Source organism: Tenebrio molitor, chromosome X (assembly GCF_963966145.1).
Source record: "Tenebrio molitor chromosome X, icTenMoli1.1, whole genome shotgun sequence".
Taxonomy (NCBI): domain Eukaryota; kingdom Metazoa; phylum Arthropoda; class Insecta; order Coleoptera; family Tenebrionidae; genus Tenebrio; species Tenebrio molitor.
Window position 1 is genome coordinate 171014 of NC_091055.1, and position 17493 is coordinate 188506.

Sequence of the window (17493 nt, forward strand, 5' to 3'; positions counted from 1 at the left end):
TATGGCCGTTTAAAGTTTTGAAACTTCAAACGGCCATAACTCCGTTATTAAGCGACTTAGAGCGATGAATTTGGCACCGTAGGATTCCTCTTGCTCTAGATATATGTACACTTTAAAAAGTTTAGGGAAACGCGAAAGGATTACCAACTTTAGGTTGTTAACAAATATTTTAGGCTGCCTGCAGCGCCATCTATACTCTCCTCCTCTAAATAAAACTTGTTTCAAGGTCACCTAAAGTTGATTCAAGTTGCAAAAAAAACACTTTTCATTTGCTACAGCACTTTTATGGCACTAGTCATTTAAAATTACTTTAAAACTGCTTATATAGAAAATATTCAATCCAAACTATGATTTTCTGGTCCCGTTGTGCCTTGATTTGGTTCAAAAATATGAAAAAAATGCTGTTGCAAATGAGAAATGGTTTTTTGCAACTTGAGTCAACTATGGATGCGTTTTTTTGCAATCTTCTAGAAGTTGGAGATTCTTCCAAAAGAGAAGCTTCCCACAGTCGCTAAATCGGACGTTTTTTTGCTGCATTGTGTTTGACAGTTCACAGACACACATAATCTCATTAGTAAGTGTTTACTTTTTTGCCATGAATAATAACAATAACAATATGATATTATACATGTTAAACAAAAGGCAGGTGTGATTCTGCGCAGAGGATGTGGCTAAATGAACATTTTTGTCGTTTTGGTTGCATTATTGACTCTTTGCAACCTTACAACTTTCCTGCTTTCTCTGCCATCTACTCCGCACCCCATTATAATATATTAAAAAGACTGATGTTGATTGTTTTTTTAATGTTTTAATGTTTATCACAGAAATTTTATGTTTTGTTTACGAATAAAAATATATTGAAGTCTTATTATGTATTCTCTCAGTGGAAGTGGAGGGATTTTTAAACCTTCAGAGGGATTTTTAGTGATTTGGAGTGGGAGAAACTTCAGTTGCATCTGGCAGCACTGCACAGCAGTACAGTGCCTAGATAAAGAAGAGAATAGATTGGCCACTCTCTCAGATTCAACGGATAACAAGTTTCGGCGCCATCTATAGTTGCCGCAAAAAAGTTTTACGAAGAGTCGGTAAAAAGTTGATTGGAGGCCTGTAATCGTGTTAAGGCGGCAAAATTGAATCCTGTATTATGCACTGCTTCCAAAAAAATTTTTAGGGTGATAATTCAAAACAAGGTCAAATAAAATGTTACAATATTTATTATAAAACATGTAAGAATACAAAAATTGATATACGAGCAAACCGAATGCATAAAACAAGGCGTTTCTACATATACACATATATTGCGATCAAAAAATTTTGGACACTAATGTCATCGTGCTGTCATACATTTTAAAACGACCCTTATGTATTAATAACCTCAATTTTGATTGTGTCAGTTTTGAAAATGTGAATGTCAGATTTACCGAGAAAATATTTAAAAAATTATATTTTAAACCGGTGTCAAATTGACAACAATTTCATCTTTCATGTGACAGTTTCAATAAAGCATGGTTTAGAGTAATTTTTTTAAATGTGACAGAAGTTTGATGTCCAAAATTTTATGATCGTGATAGTACGTACAAAGGCCGGCAAAAAAAAACTAGCCATCATTTAAATGTCAGTGTCAAAAAAGCATTAATTACACATTTGGATTTTGACGTAACACAAAAGTGATGTCTGGTTTTAATTGTATGTATTTCAATTAAAAAAAAAAAAACGGGAAATGTCAAAAAAAAACCGACACGTTTCTTTTCATGTTTGTCAGTTTGAAAATAGCTTTTTAGAAATATATTACAATATTTTGACGGTATGTCAGTATATAAATAAATAATTCAATGACAAAGTGTTTAAAAATTATTTGATAGGTACTGTCGAGTAGACAATTAATTGACAAATATTTAAAACCCAAATTACATTACGAAATACATATGTCATTTCTCGTTTTTTCAAATTCACCTACATTTTGAATAATAATAATAATACATACCTATTATACACATTTATACACAATTTTTAATAAATATAATATAATAATAAATAAATATAATATAAATAATATAATATTTTATATTATACATACCTATTATACACATTTATACACAATTTTTAATAAATATACAGGAGAACGAAACAACAACAATTGACCATTTCTATCTCAACAATTAATGACACAGATTACTTCGGAAAAGGTATTTGAATTTACTTTTCTTGTTATATTTTTCAGATTGTAGTGCAAGTATAATAAAAAATAGCGTATAATACACTTTTAAGGGTCTTTAAAGCACTTGCGACGTTAAAAGCACTCCGCTACGCGTCGTGTTTTAAAGGCTTCCTTATAAACAATATTGTACAATGAGGAACATGAAATCCTGGGCAGTCTGTTATTGTCATTTCAAAAAGTGTCAATGTAAATGCACCTTTACCGTCATTATGATTGATATTTTCAAAAAACTGTCAAATTAACTTAAGCTTGGTTATGAGTAGCTAAGGTATGGTTTAGAAATGTTGACAATGAATGACACATCTGCCCAGTTTTCCGTGTCCCCAATAGTAAAACAATACTCGTAAAAAAATAAAATAAATACAAATTCCAATATTTTTTTAAAGATAATTGGATTCATCTCTTACTTTGAGTGGGAGTGGTAAACAAAGAAGTCCTCACCATCTTGGTCTGTGGTAAGTAAAGAGCGATCAAATTAATTTGTAATCGAGTCATCCATGGATTTGAATCCGTACCTATGTCTTTTAGATTGATATGTCCAGATCTAACCTTTGTTTTTTGTTCAAGAAACGACATACGATTTCGGATTCATGGATAACTCGATTACAAATTAATTTGATCGCTGGATATGTCTTTTCTGGCTCTTCCACAGACCAGGATTCAGGAGAATGCCCAATGATGGTACGAGGTAAAGCTCGAAGCGCATCTAAATTAAAATAAGTATCAATTAGGTATTTGAACTATAACATAAAAACAGACCTACCTTTTATTTTTTCAGGAGTAACATAATATCTATTCACTTTGATTGTGACCACAACCAAAAACATAGTAGGCGCTGTTTAGCTGTGTGCTGCATACGTTTTACACTAAATATTTGTGTGGTGTAACATGATGTGAAAATGTCAGAATTGTCAAAACTTGACCACGGTAGTAAAGCAATGATTTTAATGTATTTATCAATATTAATAATGGAAATCAATCTTTGAAGTAGGAGAAACTAAAACGTCTGTCTGATTCTGTGATCACGTCTGTTGAAAAGTGAGGTTATATCCAGGTACAGATTATTTAACGTAAAAACTTCGAAATCACCTCATGCAATTCTCGATATTAATGAAGAACGAAGGAAATGGTCATTTGGCAGTAAGACAAACGCGAAAAATGCCTGGGGATTACTAATCAATTAGCATTGATTAATACAAATATTTTCAGATAAAAACTAATTAGACAGAAAGTTCAAAAAAATGATTTACAGGGGATGAAAAGGCAGAAGGTATCAAACTACAACACTTACTAGCCAAAATGTACAACAAAAAAGCACAAATAGAGTTAACTTTATTGGTGATGTTCGTCTTTGTGAGTTGTTTTCCCGTTGGCTTCAATAAATGTCTCGAAACAAGTCAATATTAACCGTTTGGTCCCAACTTTGAGAAGACAACGTGGCATTTTCTTTTTGAATTCTAAAATTTTGTACCAAAACTCAATTTTGTAGATATGCGCACAGTGTACGTCGAAAAACGTTTGCGCAAGTCGTGCTCCATTCTGTCTTCTGTGAGCGTGACGTTTCTGTCAAAATGGCGCCTCCGAGAGTTGCCAACTGCGACTGGATTTAGTGTTATCTAAAATTCCCTGTAAATAACCTAGCAACTGAAAAGTTACTAGGGAGTGGTCACAATCAAAATGAATAGATTATACATATTTATATTCTTCCTGAAGGTGACTGAAGCAGTCTTCTGTCTTGGAAGATTCCTTAACGCCTGAGAAACAAACATAATATAAATAATTAAATATAAATTTTGATTTTTCGTAAACATTATTATCAAAGTTTAAAAATTTAATTTTTACAGCCTACCTGCGATTTGGAATATTTTCACATCCGGGTACACAACACGGCTTCATTTTTTTTACAAATTGTCCAAAAGTACTTAAAAATTGAACACAAAAACACAAAATCTACATGTATTTTTCCACTTTCCACTAAATTGCGTCATGCCTCGCAACACTTTTCTGGGAATTACTAGGAAAGTGAATGCGATTGGGGATTTATCCAGGATGACCAACCGTAGGAATTACTAAATTGTGTTGGTAGTAGCAAATTTTTTAATTTTTTTCTGATCTGAGCGCCATCTGTAGTTGCCGCAAAATATTAAACTTGATTCAAGGTCGTCTATTAGAGTGCCCTACCCCTGGTACAGTGGTGTTCGTCATAGGTCGAAATCATTCTGGCTTGTTTGACAACAGAGGTGTTCCCGAAGTTTTTTTCCATATTCCTAATCTTCGATAAGCCCAGTGCAATTTTATCGAAAACTGTTATCGATCATTGTTGTTGTAAGCTCGAAAACGGTCGCTGCATCGTCTGTGAGTATTGGCATTTTTCACTCGAACCGTTCCATTTGCCTAAAATGGAGGAGAATTATTCTGCATACATTAACCAGTGTACCGCACTCAAAAATGTTTGTTTTTTTCAAGAGCATGAAAATGCCCAGCAATCAGTCATCCGAAAACGGCCTCTACGCCTACGAAGATACGACTTACATCTCAGAAAGCATAGAAAATAACGGAGTGGAAGAGTTCAACGCGTCGCCAGAGGATGACTTCTCCGAATATCTGTGGATGGAAAACGAGGAGGAGTTCGACAAAGAGGTATTTCAACCCTTCGACGACTCCCTAGCCGCTCAGCACAGACGAAATATTGTTTCAGGTGATGCAAAGGCTCGAAGAAGAGGCCCTTATGGAAGAGTGCATCGAAGCGATGCTCGCTGACGAAAACAGCGAAGCATCGTCAAATAACCCCAACGGCGGATCTGAGTGAGTGTTCCTTTCCTGTTGTAGTTTTTTCAAAAATGTCATAGTGGCCTTGATAATAAAAGAGAAAAAAGGTTGACCTTGATAGGTGATTACCTCTAAGTCATGGGGTTTATTGCCATGAAAAACGCCGTGTTTTTGAATCAACAATCTTTTGAATTGCATCTACAACTATGATTTCTCCAATTATTAAACTGGAACAGATTAAAGAATTTCAAATAAAACTTGCAATTTCTGCATGTTTCAAACAATATACTGAACATACTAAAACAAAGAAACAGAACATTGTTAATTACGTCAGTTTATTACATTACATCAGAAATCGTCACTCTTTGAGTGTAGGTTCTCAAAGTTGCTGACATAACTTAAATTATTTTGTTGAAGTCTATAAATTTATATTCAATCTTGCATAATTTTTATGGCATATGTATTTTGAAAATAAAATTATTCTTGAATATTCATTTATTCACTTAACAGAAAATCGTCTTGCCTGTCTAATTAAGCCATTTCTGATCTACAGTTGTCCCCGGATGGGGTTTACAAGAGGGGAAAAAAATATTTTTGATTTTACGCAAAAACTTCAGAGAAATAACATTATTTGGTTCATTTGAAACCCCCATTTCCGTTATTAAAATCTCTGTATTAATATACTGCATTCTTAAATTAACATTTTCTGTTCAAATTTGGACTTGGAATTAATTTTTATGTTATAAATTTTATTACAATTGGCCTTGTTTTTGACAAACAACTTATTACTGTTTCAAAATGCTATCTTTAGAACACAGAATTTATTTAATCCAGTGTTGGACCGGTTTTTGTTACATATGTAATTACAAAATTTAATGAAAAATTTCGGAACACTCATGTATCACGCATGGATGTTCAGAAGCTTAAACTTCGATATAGGGTTGAATTATGTACAGAAAACGGCGCAAAGTTAATACACTGACCGGCACATAAAACAACTCACTTTGAATTTTATTAATATAATTAAGTAATTCATTGTTTTTTTTTTATATCATGTTTTATTGATAAGTGTTATTTAAGTTATTCATTGCCAAAAAATATACGACAAACCAAACACTAAACACAGCAAATAAAATTTTAAGAAAAAAAAAGTAATTTTTTAGAAAAAAAAATGTATGTTATGAAAAATTGCCAAAATTTGAACAGCATTTTGAATTAGTATCTCGTATTGTCAAATTAAATCTTTTAAGACGTAAATCAACCGACAAAAACACAACATGGAAGTAGCGCAAATTTTCTAATAATTTATTTAAACAAAACAATTCGGTTGCCATGGTGACCATAACACTCCCGATCATTGAAAATATCCCAATTTAGCTATAATAAAGAAAAATAAGCACAAATATAATTTCGAGATCATTTATTAAAGGAAATCATAATGGGCAGTATTAATAAAAGGTAGCAAATGCTTTTGCTAGCTATTTCATAAGCAATTGCTTTAAGTGATATTAATAAAAGTGTAGTAAATGCTAGTGAGACCTGGCTAGCAAATGCTTTTGCTCGTTTTAGAAAGCATTTGCTTGACGATATTAGGATTTGCTTCTTTTACTATTAATGAAGTTTAGCATTTGCTTGAAATAGTAAGCAATTGCTAGGATAAATGACATTCTCCTTCGTGTCGTACTAGTAGTTATAAATCGGCTGTTAAAGCACCATAAAAGTATGTTCCAAGTGGCAAGAAACCGTAAATTTTACAAAGAAAGGAAAGACAATACCATTACAAGAGAAGATGATGTAAAATTGTTTCATTTCCGAAATGAAAGTGTTCAGTGGATTGCTGATTTTTTTGGGAATGACTATCTTCGGTGAAAATAAAAATATTGTTGCGATATGTGGCTGATCCAAGTATAAAAAATTAAATTATTCATAGAGTAATAAATAGTGTTAAACTATTTATAGGATTTCAGATTCGGGTAGCTGAACTCATGGAAGTAAGTCAACCAATTGTATCGAATGTTGTAAAATTTGTCACGGGAAAAATTATGGACAAGGCACCACTTTGGATACATTTTCCTGGCGCCCTGCGTTGAACGGCAAGCAATTACTTGTCAAGTCACTAGCATATGCTTTCGTCAAGAGGATTTCTTTATTAATACCAAAACAAGCAATTGCTAGAAGCAAAAGCTTTTACTTCAAAGCAAATGCTAATGCTAAGTAGCAAATGCTTGGAAGCATTTGCTAATTTTTATTAATATCACCCAATGAGTCGTCTTTTGTGCCGGTCAGTATAAAATACTATTTTTTTATATTCAATTATGGTTTGATTTTTTTTCGGAAAATATTTGTTCTGCATTTTCTTTTATTTTAATGTCAAGTCGTCGTCTGTATTGAAAAAGACTTTTAATAACAGAAATAGGGGGTTCAAATGAAGCAAAAAATGTTTTTCATATAAGTTTTTACGTAAAATAAAAATTAAAAAAAAATCCCTCTTATAAATTCAATCCGGGGACATACTGTAAGTTAAACGCGAAACACTCTTTGGACTTTCTTATGAGTTTTGTTTAATACATTCATAAATATTTATCGTTTTATAATAATGATTTAAAATATGTATACATAAACGATAATAAAGCGTTAAAAGGCTCGGTGGAAAAAAAATAGATTTACGCTAGAGAAACATCAAACCATTACTATTTTGAAGCTGACCTGACCTGACTTAGGCCCGATTGTATAAAGCTTAGTTAAACATCGTGTCAGCTAACAACGCGTCAAGTCAGAAATCCGCCCATTTGATTGGCTGATTCAGATCCAATGTTAAATATCCTCCAATCAGATTGCTTGACATTATGTTAACTTTAACAACGGACTTGACATCGCTTTATACAAACGGGCCTTAAAGAATAAGCACTTAAAAAAACACAACTTCAATATTCTTGTTAATTCGAAGTTTTCTTAGATTTTGGTTTTGTTGTTCATGTTTCAAAAATATATGCAAGAATCATAATTGACCTTGTTTTCGATTGATTGTAAGTAAACGATCTTAAAAAACAAGATTAAAAACGAGATAAAATTGTTGTACGTTTTCGATAAAAATAAAACACCTGATAGGATTATCGTTATTTATTTATTTACATATTTATTTGCCCGTTGATGATTCCAGCCCTAATACAGAAGTGTCGAACATGATTAACAACCTGAAGTTGGACTGCCAAGAAGTCGTCAAAGAGAGCAATCTCAATCCATTGGCTGCAGAATTCATACCAGGTGGTTCCCAACCACCTGCTGAAACTGTAACTGGTTCGTCTTAAATTGTTATTATTTTGTTACTTGCAATTTTTGAATCTCACATGTACATAATTATCCAAAAAAAATAGTGGTATTTTTTTAATGATTGCAATATTTTTACTTCCTTTATGTCGAGGTTACTTATTCCAAACTTCCTAAATTTGTGAGATTTATTATTAACCTCAACTCTTTAAGGACTTGAGCATAGAGATTGTTTTAACAAATTTCAGTTGTTATAATCATATAGTAGAATTGAGATTGTTATTGTTCAGTTTAAAACATAATGATCTCATCGTGAAACGTTATTAAAGGAGTGTGTAACACTTTAAGTGTGATTAGAGCAGCTTTAATAACCCTCCGTTAGTTTTGTTGCTTTTGTAATGACTTCTCGATGATTTGTATATTTGTGAGTGTATAAATTCGTAAAAAAAGTCTAGATGTAAAATATTCGTCTTTTTAATTTTATATAATTTAAGTATGTTTCAAAAACTGTGTTCTCACAAAAATCTCAAATTGTACATGACCTTCTGGGTTATGTAGTGATAATAAGGCTCTGCGAGTACACAAAAAAAAATATATACTTTTGTACCTCTTAGCTGTCATTTCATGGTTTTCTTTGCTCTCTTGTGTTGAAGAGGACTTTTTTTTAAATGCGTCGGTGCGAATATTATATAAGTTTGTATAATTATGAATTGTAAAAAAATAAATTATTTGACTTGATTTGAAATGTTCACTTAATACTACCGGAACCCACACAACGGCCCTAGTGACGTAAAAAAAATATGTATTACACATGACACAACAATATGGACCAAAACTAAGAAGACTGAAATACACCGACCGGCACAAAAAACGACTCACTTTGAATTTTATTAATATAATTAATTCATTGTCAAAAAATTTTTGATATGTTGTATTGATATAAGTGTTATTTAAGTTATTCTTTGCCAAAGAATATCCGACAAACAAAATATTAAACACAGCAAATAAAATTTTAATGAAAAAAAAATAAAAGTAATTTCTTAGAAAAAAATGTATGTTTTGAAAAATTGCCAAAAATTGAACAGCATTTTGAATTAGTATCTCCTATTGTCAAATTAAATCTTTTAAGACGTAAATCAACCGACAAAAACACAACATGGAAGTAGCGCAAATTTTCTAATAATTTATTTAAACAAAACAATTCGGTTGCCATGGTGACCATAGCATTCCCGATCATTGAAAATATCCCAATTTAACTATAATAAAGAAAAATAACCACAAATATAATTTCAAGATCATTTATTAAAGAAATCATAAAGAGTCGTTTTTTGTGCCGGTCAGTGTAGTTATTTGGATCACTAGTCCAGAAAATGATATTTTGCGAGTGTGAGTGCTATTGCGTAGCCAAGGCGCCTAGCCGAGGCAACAACACGTGCACTCGCAAAACATTTTCTGGACGTGTAATCCACAAAATTTTTCATGCCGACAAATGTAAATACTTTTTAAAAAGTATTATTAATTAATTCAACCAAAGTAACTTCTATGTCAAACATTGTTGACATTTAAGAATCAATGCTGCTGGCCCATTCTCTAGCGAATTTTTAACCAAGGTCACTTTTGTAAGTACTCGGCCGAGAATTTAACGTTCCCGGCGGATTTTGAATCATGCAAAACCGTCAATAACAGCCGACGGCATGAAAAAGACTGTTGAGGGCTTGGAACTTTATTAAATGAAATATTTACTTACAAAACAATGAGAAATTGGTTAACATATCTCCCTAATACTCAGTATAAATTTGACAGTAATAAATGCTAGAATTGCCTTGTAAATTCCATAATACAAAAAATATTACAAGATTACACGAGTTGAAATAAACAGACCAATCTATGAGTGTGTCGTAGTTTTTGCCTCCTCTTTCTTCCGCTGCTTTTCCCTCATCATTTCAGCATCTCTACGAAAATGAACAAATAATAACACCATCTGTGGACAGTTTTCAACATAAATACCTAAATTTTCGTTGTTCTAAAGTTAACCCGTCATTACGTGCTTTGCCTTTCGCCATTTCTTGTTGTTTTTTCTGGTTTTTCGCTCTGGCCAGTTCACGTTGATTACCACCTATAATTGTTCCGTCCGATTATCGAAATCACATTACGAACACATACTTACGGGTCATTTCTGTACAAAAACTATTCGATTTACAATATACAACAACGATTGAAGGCCCCAAGGGCCGCAGCCTCTTCTAGGAACAAATTGCAATTGAAAATCAGAGAAAAATAATAATAGACTTAGTTAAACATAACACCGAAAGAGGCGCCACCTAAGCGCAGTCATTTTTTAGTTTCTTTTTTTAACATTTCGAAAAATTCCGTTCAAATGTAGTTAGACTAGTTTGTTATTTTGGGCCATTTGAAATTTATTTGGAATCAAAAATCGACCGCTACGTTTAAAATTAATCTTCGGGGTGTGACTTGCGCACGCGTTCGTTAGCAATTTTAGGTCAACGTAATTCTTCTAGGGTGTTTAATTTTTTGTGGATTGTTGTGGTACCTAACTACCTATCCTATCACCGAAAATAAACGCAAGTTATATCATATTTTTATTCCACATAGATACACATAGCGATAATTTATCTATCTTTGTTTAACAGGAGCAGAGAGACCGAAGACATGCCGAAGACTTGTTTGTAACACTTTAAAATATCTATGGTTTTACGGAACGGCGGTGGAGGAAGTAAAAGTGCCGATAATATATGACAGCTGACAGCAAACGTCCTGATAAGAGTATTGACAGTAAAATCTATTTATCTACAATTATGGGGTTCCTTGTTTATTAAATATTCGTTCATCTGTTGTCACATGTGTGACCACATAATCGCAATTCAGAGATGAATCCAAGTGGAGGAATTTGTGAAAGTTTGATAATTTGGTTACAAAGTATTGTTCCAAGCAAAGCCCGAAATGTTAAAGAAATTTGTGATGGAGTTGCCATGTTAGAAGCTTTAATGCAGATTGCTCCAGATCACTTTAGTAAACTAGAACCAAAAATCAAAAGAGATGTCAGTTCAAGTTGGAGGTTGTGTGTTAGCAACTTAAAAAAAATACTTGAAGCTATAACAGAGTATTATCAAGATGTGCTCACACTTCAGCTGCTCGAAGAGGGACGTCCTGATGTTACCGAAATTGGGACCAATAATGATCCTGTACAATTATGCAAACTCTTACGTTTAATACTAGGTTAGTATGACAAGATAAATATCTATTCGTATAACATATTTGAATTTTTTAAATAAAATGAAATACAATTGAAGCATTGGGTAGAAAAACAGCGTTAAGCTATTAACGCTGTTTTTTGTACTATTGGTAGAAACGACTGTTGCTACAAGTTATGATAAAATAATGCACAAAATTAATAAAACGCAAAGTATTAATTTTTGAAAAAAATGCAAAAACACGTCAAACAGTTTTTTAAATTCTGCGTTTTTTTAACGTATATAGAACAAAAATTGGGTCAAATTTGTCAAAGTTATGACGTCATTAATATTTTCTCCAAATGGGAAGCTACAATTCTGATTAGATTGTTTGACAGAGCTTATTTTTCTGGATCATAGAAATCTTGTTTAAGTAGGGATTACATAAAAAAAAAATAAAGAACCAAATAAACTTGGTTTTAATAATAACTAATAAATAAATTAAACAACATTTACTTTAAAGCAAGAATTTACTCTAAAAACTGTTTGACGTGTTTTTGCATTTTTTTCAAAAATTAATATACGTTTTCTGAATTTTGTGCGTTACTTTATCATAACTCTGTATAATGGCGTAGTGAAACTCGCAATGATTTACTAACGCAAGGATTAAGAGTTTTCTAACTGAATAAAAATCAATGGGCCGTATCGCAGGTGACCGTGGTAACGCATGAATCTTTTTGCTGTTTTCGGGATAACGCTGTTTTTCCACCCAATGATTCAATCTAAAGATTTAAAAAACAAGTAAAAACAGTTATGCGGATATAAGAAAACTTCACATAATTTTTAATCATTTTTGTACATCACATTATATCGGGTGTTCAAATGAAATCCTGGGCTGGGAAGGCGTTGGAAACCGTCAATTGTTGTGCTTTTTTAAAGCATGTTGACAGCTAACCTAAAATTTAGAGCCAAAAAATTTTACTTTTTTCTTTCTTTGCAATGTTTTACATAAAAAATAGAATAACGTAACGATTTCTATTCTCGAACCAAATATCTAAGGGCACCCTTTGCTGAAAACAAACATGTTCAATTATGTCCCGATTAAACATGAACAAATATCATTCGTGTCAAACGGCGCGAAATTCAAACTTTACACTGTTCTTAACGGTTTAATTTTTCCAAAGCCTACTCAGCCCAGGATTTCATTTGAACGCCTGATACATTATTATGTACAATCATGTATTTATTTAAAATATGTGATACACGTGCAATGATTGTTTCACATGTTGTCAGCAAGTTGCATGAAATCAGCAAATAATAATACTTTTTCTTAAAACACAGAAAAGGTTAAAATTGACCTAGTTTATTTGGAACTTCTAACATTTTTTTTAAACAAATGTTCTTATCCGTGAAGATAAACTAATATTTTTGCAATAATGAAAGCAAAAATTTAATTGTATTACTGTTACCATTCTTTAATTCCAAAAAGAAGACAAATTTAAATTGGAATTTAAAAAAATCATGATTTAGATTAGATAATATGTAAATGTTATGTATTGGTTATGATACCGGTGGTACATGTGTTTTTCATTTTTATACTCGTAAATTTTTTCATAAAAATGTCAAAAAATCCATTTCCTATAAAATTATTTTTAAAATGTAATTATAAAATAATGTGGAGATGAAAAATTCCCAAATACAATTAAATTTGTTCTTGTTGTCCACTAGGATGTGCAATAAATTGCGAAAGGAAGCAAGAATATATCACCAAAATTATGGACATGGAAGAATCTGTTCAACAAAATATTAAACAAGCAATTGAACAGCTTGACTTAGTAACAGGGGGACGCTCGGGAATTAGTCTGTTAATCCTAGACAGTGATCAACGAGTTTCTCAGCTAGTTGGAGAACTCGAAGTAGCAAATGAAGTCAAAGAAACTTTAAGTCAACAGTGCCAGCAAATGGAAGTACAACTTCAAAACCTTTTAGAAGAAAATCAAGCATTATTCGCCGAAAATCAAGCACTTAAAGATAAAGAAAACAAAAATTCGGATCTTAGAAAACAGAATGAAGAATTAAAAGAAGAATTATTCAAAGCGGAAGTGATGAGAGACGACTTTAAAGCAAAAATTACAGAACAACAGAAACAGATTAAAATGAACCAAGAAAAAATTGCTGAATTGCAATTAGCCGCAAATGATACTTCTAGACTGAAAGATGAACTGGATGCCCTTTCTGAATCTGCTGCCAAAGTACAAGGTTTAGAAGCAAATCTAGCTTCATACAAGAAAAAATTGGAGAAGTATTCAGACGTTAAAAAAACTCTTCAAAAACTAGAAGAAAAGAATATGGAGTATCTGCAGAAGATTTTAGAGAATGAGGAAGAGTTAGCTAAGGTGAACAGCTGGAAGAGTCAGTGTGAAACATATAAAAAACAACTGATGGAAATCGAACAGAAACTAGACGAGGAGACCCAAAGAGCGGACAAGGCACAGTTCAACTGTGAAAAATTGGAAACCAAGCTGGTGGCGCTTCAAGGCGAGAAAGAACGAATAGTTCAAGAAAGAGACGCTCTTCGAGAAGAAGTGGTAGAGTTGAAGTTGCGACAGCCGAAAAGAGACAGCGGCGCTGCCATGTCTCAAGAACTAACTCCCACTGAGATGAAAGAACGGTTACGTTTCTTGGAGAAAGAAAACAAGTCGTTAAGAACGACTACCCAAGAACACGAAGCAAATCAAGCTTTGCTGGAAAGTGCGTTGACCAGGAACGAAAAATTGCAACAACAGAAGCGCTCAGCTAATCAAGTTATATTAAAACTAGAAGCGCAAATTGAAGAGTTGAAGAACAAGATTCCCAACGACGACCCACAACATGGCGAAAATGTGGTGAAAGAGTATAAACAAAAAATAACGACGCTCCAGGAAACTCTGGCGGCCAAAGAGAACGAACTTCAGCAAGTACAAGGTAAGTATACAAGGAGTTTGGAGAAAGCGAGAGAAGTTGCTCAACAACTGGAGCCCAAGAGTAACGGAGGGATGGACTCGGTGCATCATTCGGCGCCCATGAAGGAAATGGAAGAGAGACTTATGTTGGCGGCTTTTTATAAATTGGGAATGACGTGTCACAGGGAAGCTATCGATGAGCGACTGGCTGTTTTGAGTGCCGGACAAGGACAGTCGTTTCTTGCCCGACAGAGACAGCCGACTCCTAGAAAACAAACCCAGAGATTCAAGCCTAAATAAATTTAATTGGTTTTTTTTTTTAACAATTTTATACAGATCGAGATTTATTTTAAGAAGTCATAATCATAAATAACTACCTTTTTATAAAATTTATCATTTAATGTATCATTTTAATCAGTATTTTATGTATGTATTGTTTAACAGTGTTGAATATAATTTGTTGATTTTAGGAGTTTGTTTTTATTGGATAAATTCTGGGATACCTACCTATACAGTGAGCGGCAAAAGTATGGAATAAATTCATTAAAAATTAAACCAAATTTTTTTCAAAAAAATCTTTGGACACGTCAATTTTAGTTTATAAAAATACATATTTTAATACAAAATAAAATTCCAAGCAGTGATTTGTTTTCGAGTTATGACGTCATCCATAGTTTTTTTTTAAATGGAAACCCCTTATTTTTTTTCTTGATGTACCATTTTTTGTGAAGCGTCCCAACACAAGATTGTCATTATTAATTCTATACACACTTCGGAAAATTTGCAATAATACACTGACCGGCACAAAAAACGACTCATTATGATTTCTTTAATAAATGATCTTGAAATTGTATTTGTGCTTATTTTTCTTTATTATAGTTAAATTGAGATATTTTCAATGATCGGGAATGCTATGGTCACCATGGCAACCCAATTGTTTTGTTTAAATAAATAATTAGAAAATTTACGCTACTTCCATGTTGTGTTTTTGTCGGTTGATTTACGTCTTAAAAGATTTAATTTGACAATACGAGATACTAATTCAAAATGCTGTTCAAATTTTGGTAATTTTTCGTAACATAAATTTTTTTCTAAAAAATTACTTTTTTTTTTAATTAAAATTTTATTTGCGGTGTTTAATGTTTTGTTAATCGGATATTGTTTGGCATAGAATAACTTAAATAATAGTTATCAATACAACATGATATCAACAAAATTTTCAAGACAATGAATTACTTAATTATATTGCTATGAGAAATCTTTGGTATTTAGAAAAAAATTCGATTTTACCACTTGTAATTTCAGCAACGGGAATAGTACCGCAATCCGCAATCTCTTTTTAAAAATTCTGGATTTAGATAACACATTGGTAGTTGAAATTCAAAAAGGTATATTATTGTACTCATGTCATATCGTGAGGAAATTCCTTAACACTGACACAGAACATAATACACAACAAAGTCAAAATGTGGAGGCGAGACGCCGGTAATTATGTTGATAAGCACTGCACTATTACTTGATAGTAATATCCGTAATAGTGTATGTACTCCGGCAAAATTGCCGTGCCGCCGGGTGGCGGAGGGTTAATAAAATTCAAAGTGAGTCGTTTTTTGTGTATAATTTTGGGGAAAAAAATATTTTATTTTTCAGCAAGAACCAACGTGAAGGTGTAGGACCATCTCTTGCCATAAAGGAAAGGAAAATTAATCGTGTGCTTTGTAATTTAAAACCAGTGACGTGGGAAATAGAATAGACGGAGCATCACCATGTAAAGCGTTGATTCCTATATGCAAGTAAGGGCAAGTTATGCAGCAGTAATAGCAAATCTGTTCTGTATTTGCCTAACATTTATGTGTCAGTTGCGCGGGTTGCAGAGGTATCGTATCTGTTGTTTTTATATTAACAAAAAGGACCTATTTGTTTGCTTTCATATAATTATAAAACTCATACTTTTTGAAGATGACTAGCACGTGTTATGTTAAAAATTGCAAAAAAGAACAATAACCCTTCTATAGATAATGTCATTACAAGGATCTGTAATGTTGTTTTTGCTACTTTACCCTCTAACTTATTTTCTCCTATAGACATATTTTAGATTTTGAATTTTTTTCGGAAAATCATAATTTTATATTAATCAAACAAATAATTGTTAATTATACCAAAATTAGACTTCATTACTTTAACAAACAATTCAACAAAAATTTAAAAGGTAAGTCTGTAAGACAGCTTTTTTGTTCGACACTGTCAGAATTTGAGAATTCTCCTGCGTGAACGGATTTTGATAAATGTCACAACTTGTCGAAACGAAACGTCAAAGTAGTTTTAAAGATTTTAAGCGATGTGGATCCTTTAAAGGGCTCGTCGAACAAAAAGCGTTGTATTCAACTCGTTCGTGTGTAAATTGGGATTTTTTTCGCATGAGTGGGCCAGTTTAAAACGCGAGTGAAACGAGCATTTTAAAGGCCCACTCATGCCAAAAAAAATCCCAACTTACACACAAACTCGTTAAATAAACTACTATTTAACAAAGGTTGTACTTTTTAAACATCGATAAATTAATTTGGCTTTTGTCCGTTTTTATTTAATGTATCTTTTTATTGTATTTTGTTATCCCCATCATTATAAAACTTTCGCAACAGCAACCAGCAATACAATCGGTGGCCATCTTGGTAAGGGCAAAAATGTGTTACAGGTGGGAATCAAAGCGGTGTATCTTACGCTCCGTCTATTCTATTTCCACGTCACTGTTTAAAACACAAAATACATAATCAAGAATTAGGTGAAAAGCTTTAAGGAAAGTCTTTTCAATAAAGAAAAAAGATAACGTAAATAAAAAATCTTAAGAACAAAATAAACAAATAAAAATATTTCTCAAAACAAACAAAAGATAATTAAAAACTCTTTACAACCAAAAAAACAAGTTCTAGATAATAATAATAGTTAATAATAATAATTAACGAAACGTGTTCAATTTTTGTGTTTTGTTGCTTTTGCTTGGCCCACGCTTGGCCCACTATTATCGTTATTTTTCTTTTTAGCAACCGATTGATTTATTTTTGTTTTTTTACGTAATTGTTTAGTCATACAACCGCTGGCAAAAAAACAC

The 17493-nt window shown here is 32.4% G+C and overlaps 3 protein-coding genes and 2 long non-coding RNA genes across 7 annotated transcripts; 3 read left to right on the forward strand and 2 right to left on the reverse strand.

The window, feature by feature from the left end:
• The first annotated feature begins 237 nt into the window (after window positions 1–237).
• Window positions 238–868, forward strand: LOC138139607 (uncharacterized). Its single transcript, XR_011162335.1, has 2 exons — window positions 238–574; window positions 643–868. It is a non-coding gene; the product is annotated as an uncharacterized lncRNA (long non-coding RNA).
• Window positions 869–1196: 328 nt separating this feature from the next.
• Window positions 1197–4207, reverse strand: LOC138139605 (uncharacterized). Of its 2 annotated transcripts, XR_011162334.1 has the most exons (4): window positions 4068–4207; window positions 2982–3972; window positions 2078–2924; window positions 1197–1984 (listed from the first exon to the last, which is right to left on the reverse strand). It is a non-coding gene; the product is annotated as an uncharacterized lncRNA (long non-coding RNA). The 2 variants fall into 2 exon arrangements; XR_011162333.1 differs by having other exon boundaries at window positions 1197–2924.
• A 202-nt stretch (window positions 4208–4409) lies between these two features.
• Paip2 (polyA-binding protein interacting protein 2) lies at window positions 4410–8992 on the forward strand. The gene is made up of 4 exons (XM_069059922.1): window positions 4410–4573; window positions 4685–4858; window positions 4917–5023; window positions 8148–8992. The coding sequence occupies exons 2-4, from the start codon at window positions 4688–4690 to the stop codon at window positions 8293–8295; spliced, it is 426 nt and encodes a 141-aa protein (XP_068916023.1). The 5' UTR covers window positions 4410–4573; window positions 4685–4687; the 3' UTR covers window positions 8296–8992.
• A 969-nt stretch (window positions 8993–9961) lies between these two features.
• On the reverse strand, window positions 9962–10572 carry LOC138139604 (putative SERF-like protein). The gene is made up of 3 exons (XM_069059923.1): window positions 10422–10572; window positions 10262–10370; window positions 9962–10206 (listed from the first exon to the last, which is right to left on the reverse strand). Exons 1-3 carry the CDS (start codon window positions 10426–10428, stop codon window positions 10140–10142), a joined length of 183 nt encoding a protein of 60 aa, XP_068916024.1. The 5' UTR covers window positions 10429–10572; the 3' UTR covers window positions 9962–10139.
• Window positions 10573–10696: 124 nt separating this feature from the next.
• Window positions 10697–14856, forward strand: LOC138139602 (protein hook-like). Of its 2 annotated transcripts, XM_069059920.1 has the most exons (3): window positions 10697–10836; window positions 10906–11491; window positions 13174–14856. In XM_069059920.1, the coding sequence occupies exons 2-3, from the start codon at window positions 11143–11145 to the stop codon at window positions 14685–14687; spliced, it is 1863 nt and encodes a 620-aa protein (XP_068916021.1). In that variant the 5' UTR covers window positions 10697–10836; window positions 10906–11142; the 3' UTR covers window positions 14688–14856. The 2 variants fall into 2 exon arrangements, with proteins under 2 accessions (XP_068916021.1, XP_068916022.1); XM_069059921.1 differs by having other exon boundaries at window positions 10733–11491.
• The last annotated feature ends 2637 nt before the right edge of the window (window positions 14857–17493 follow it).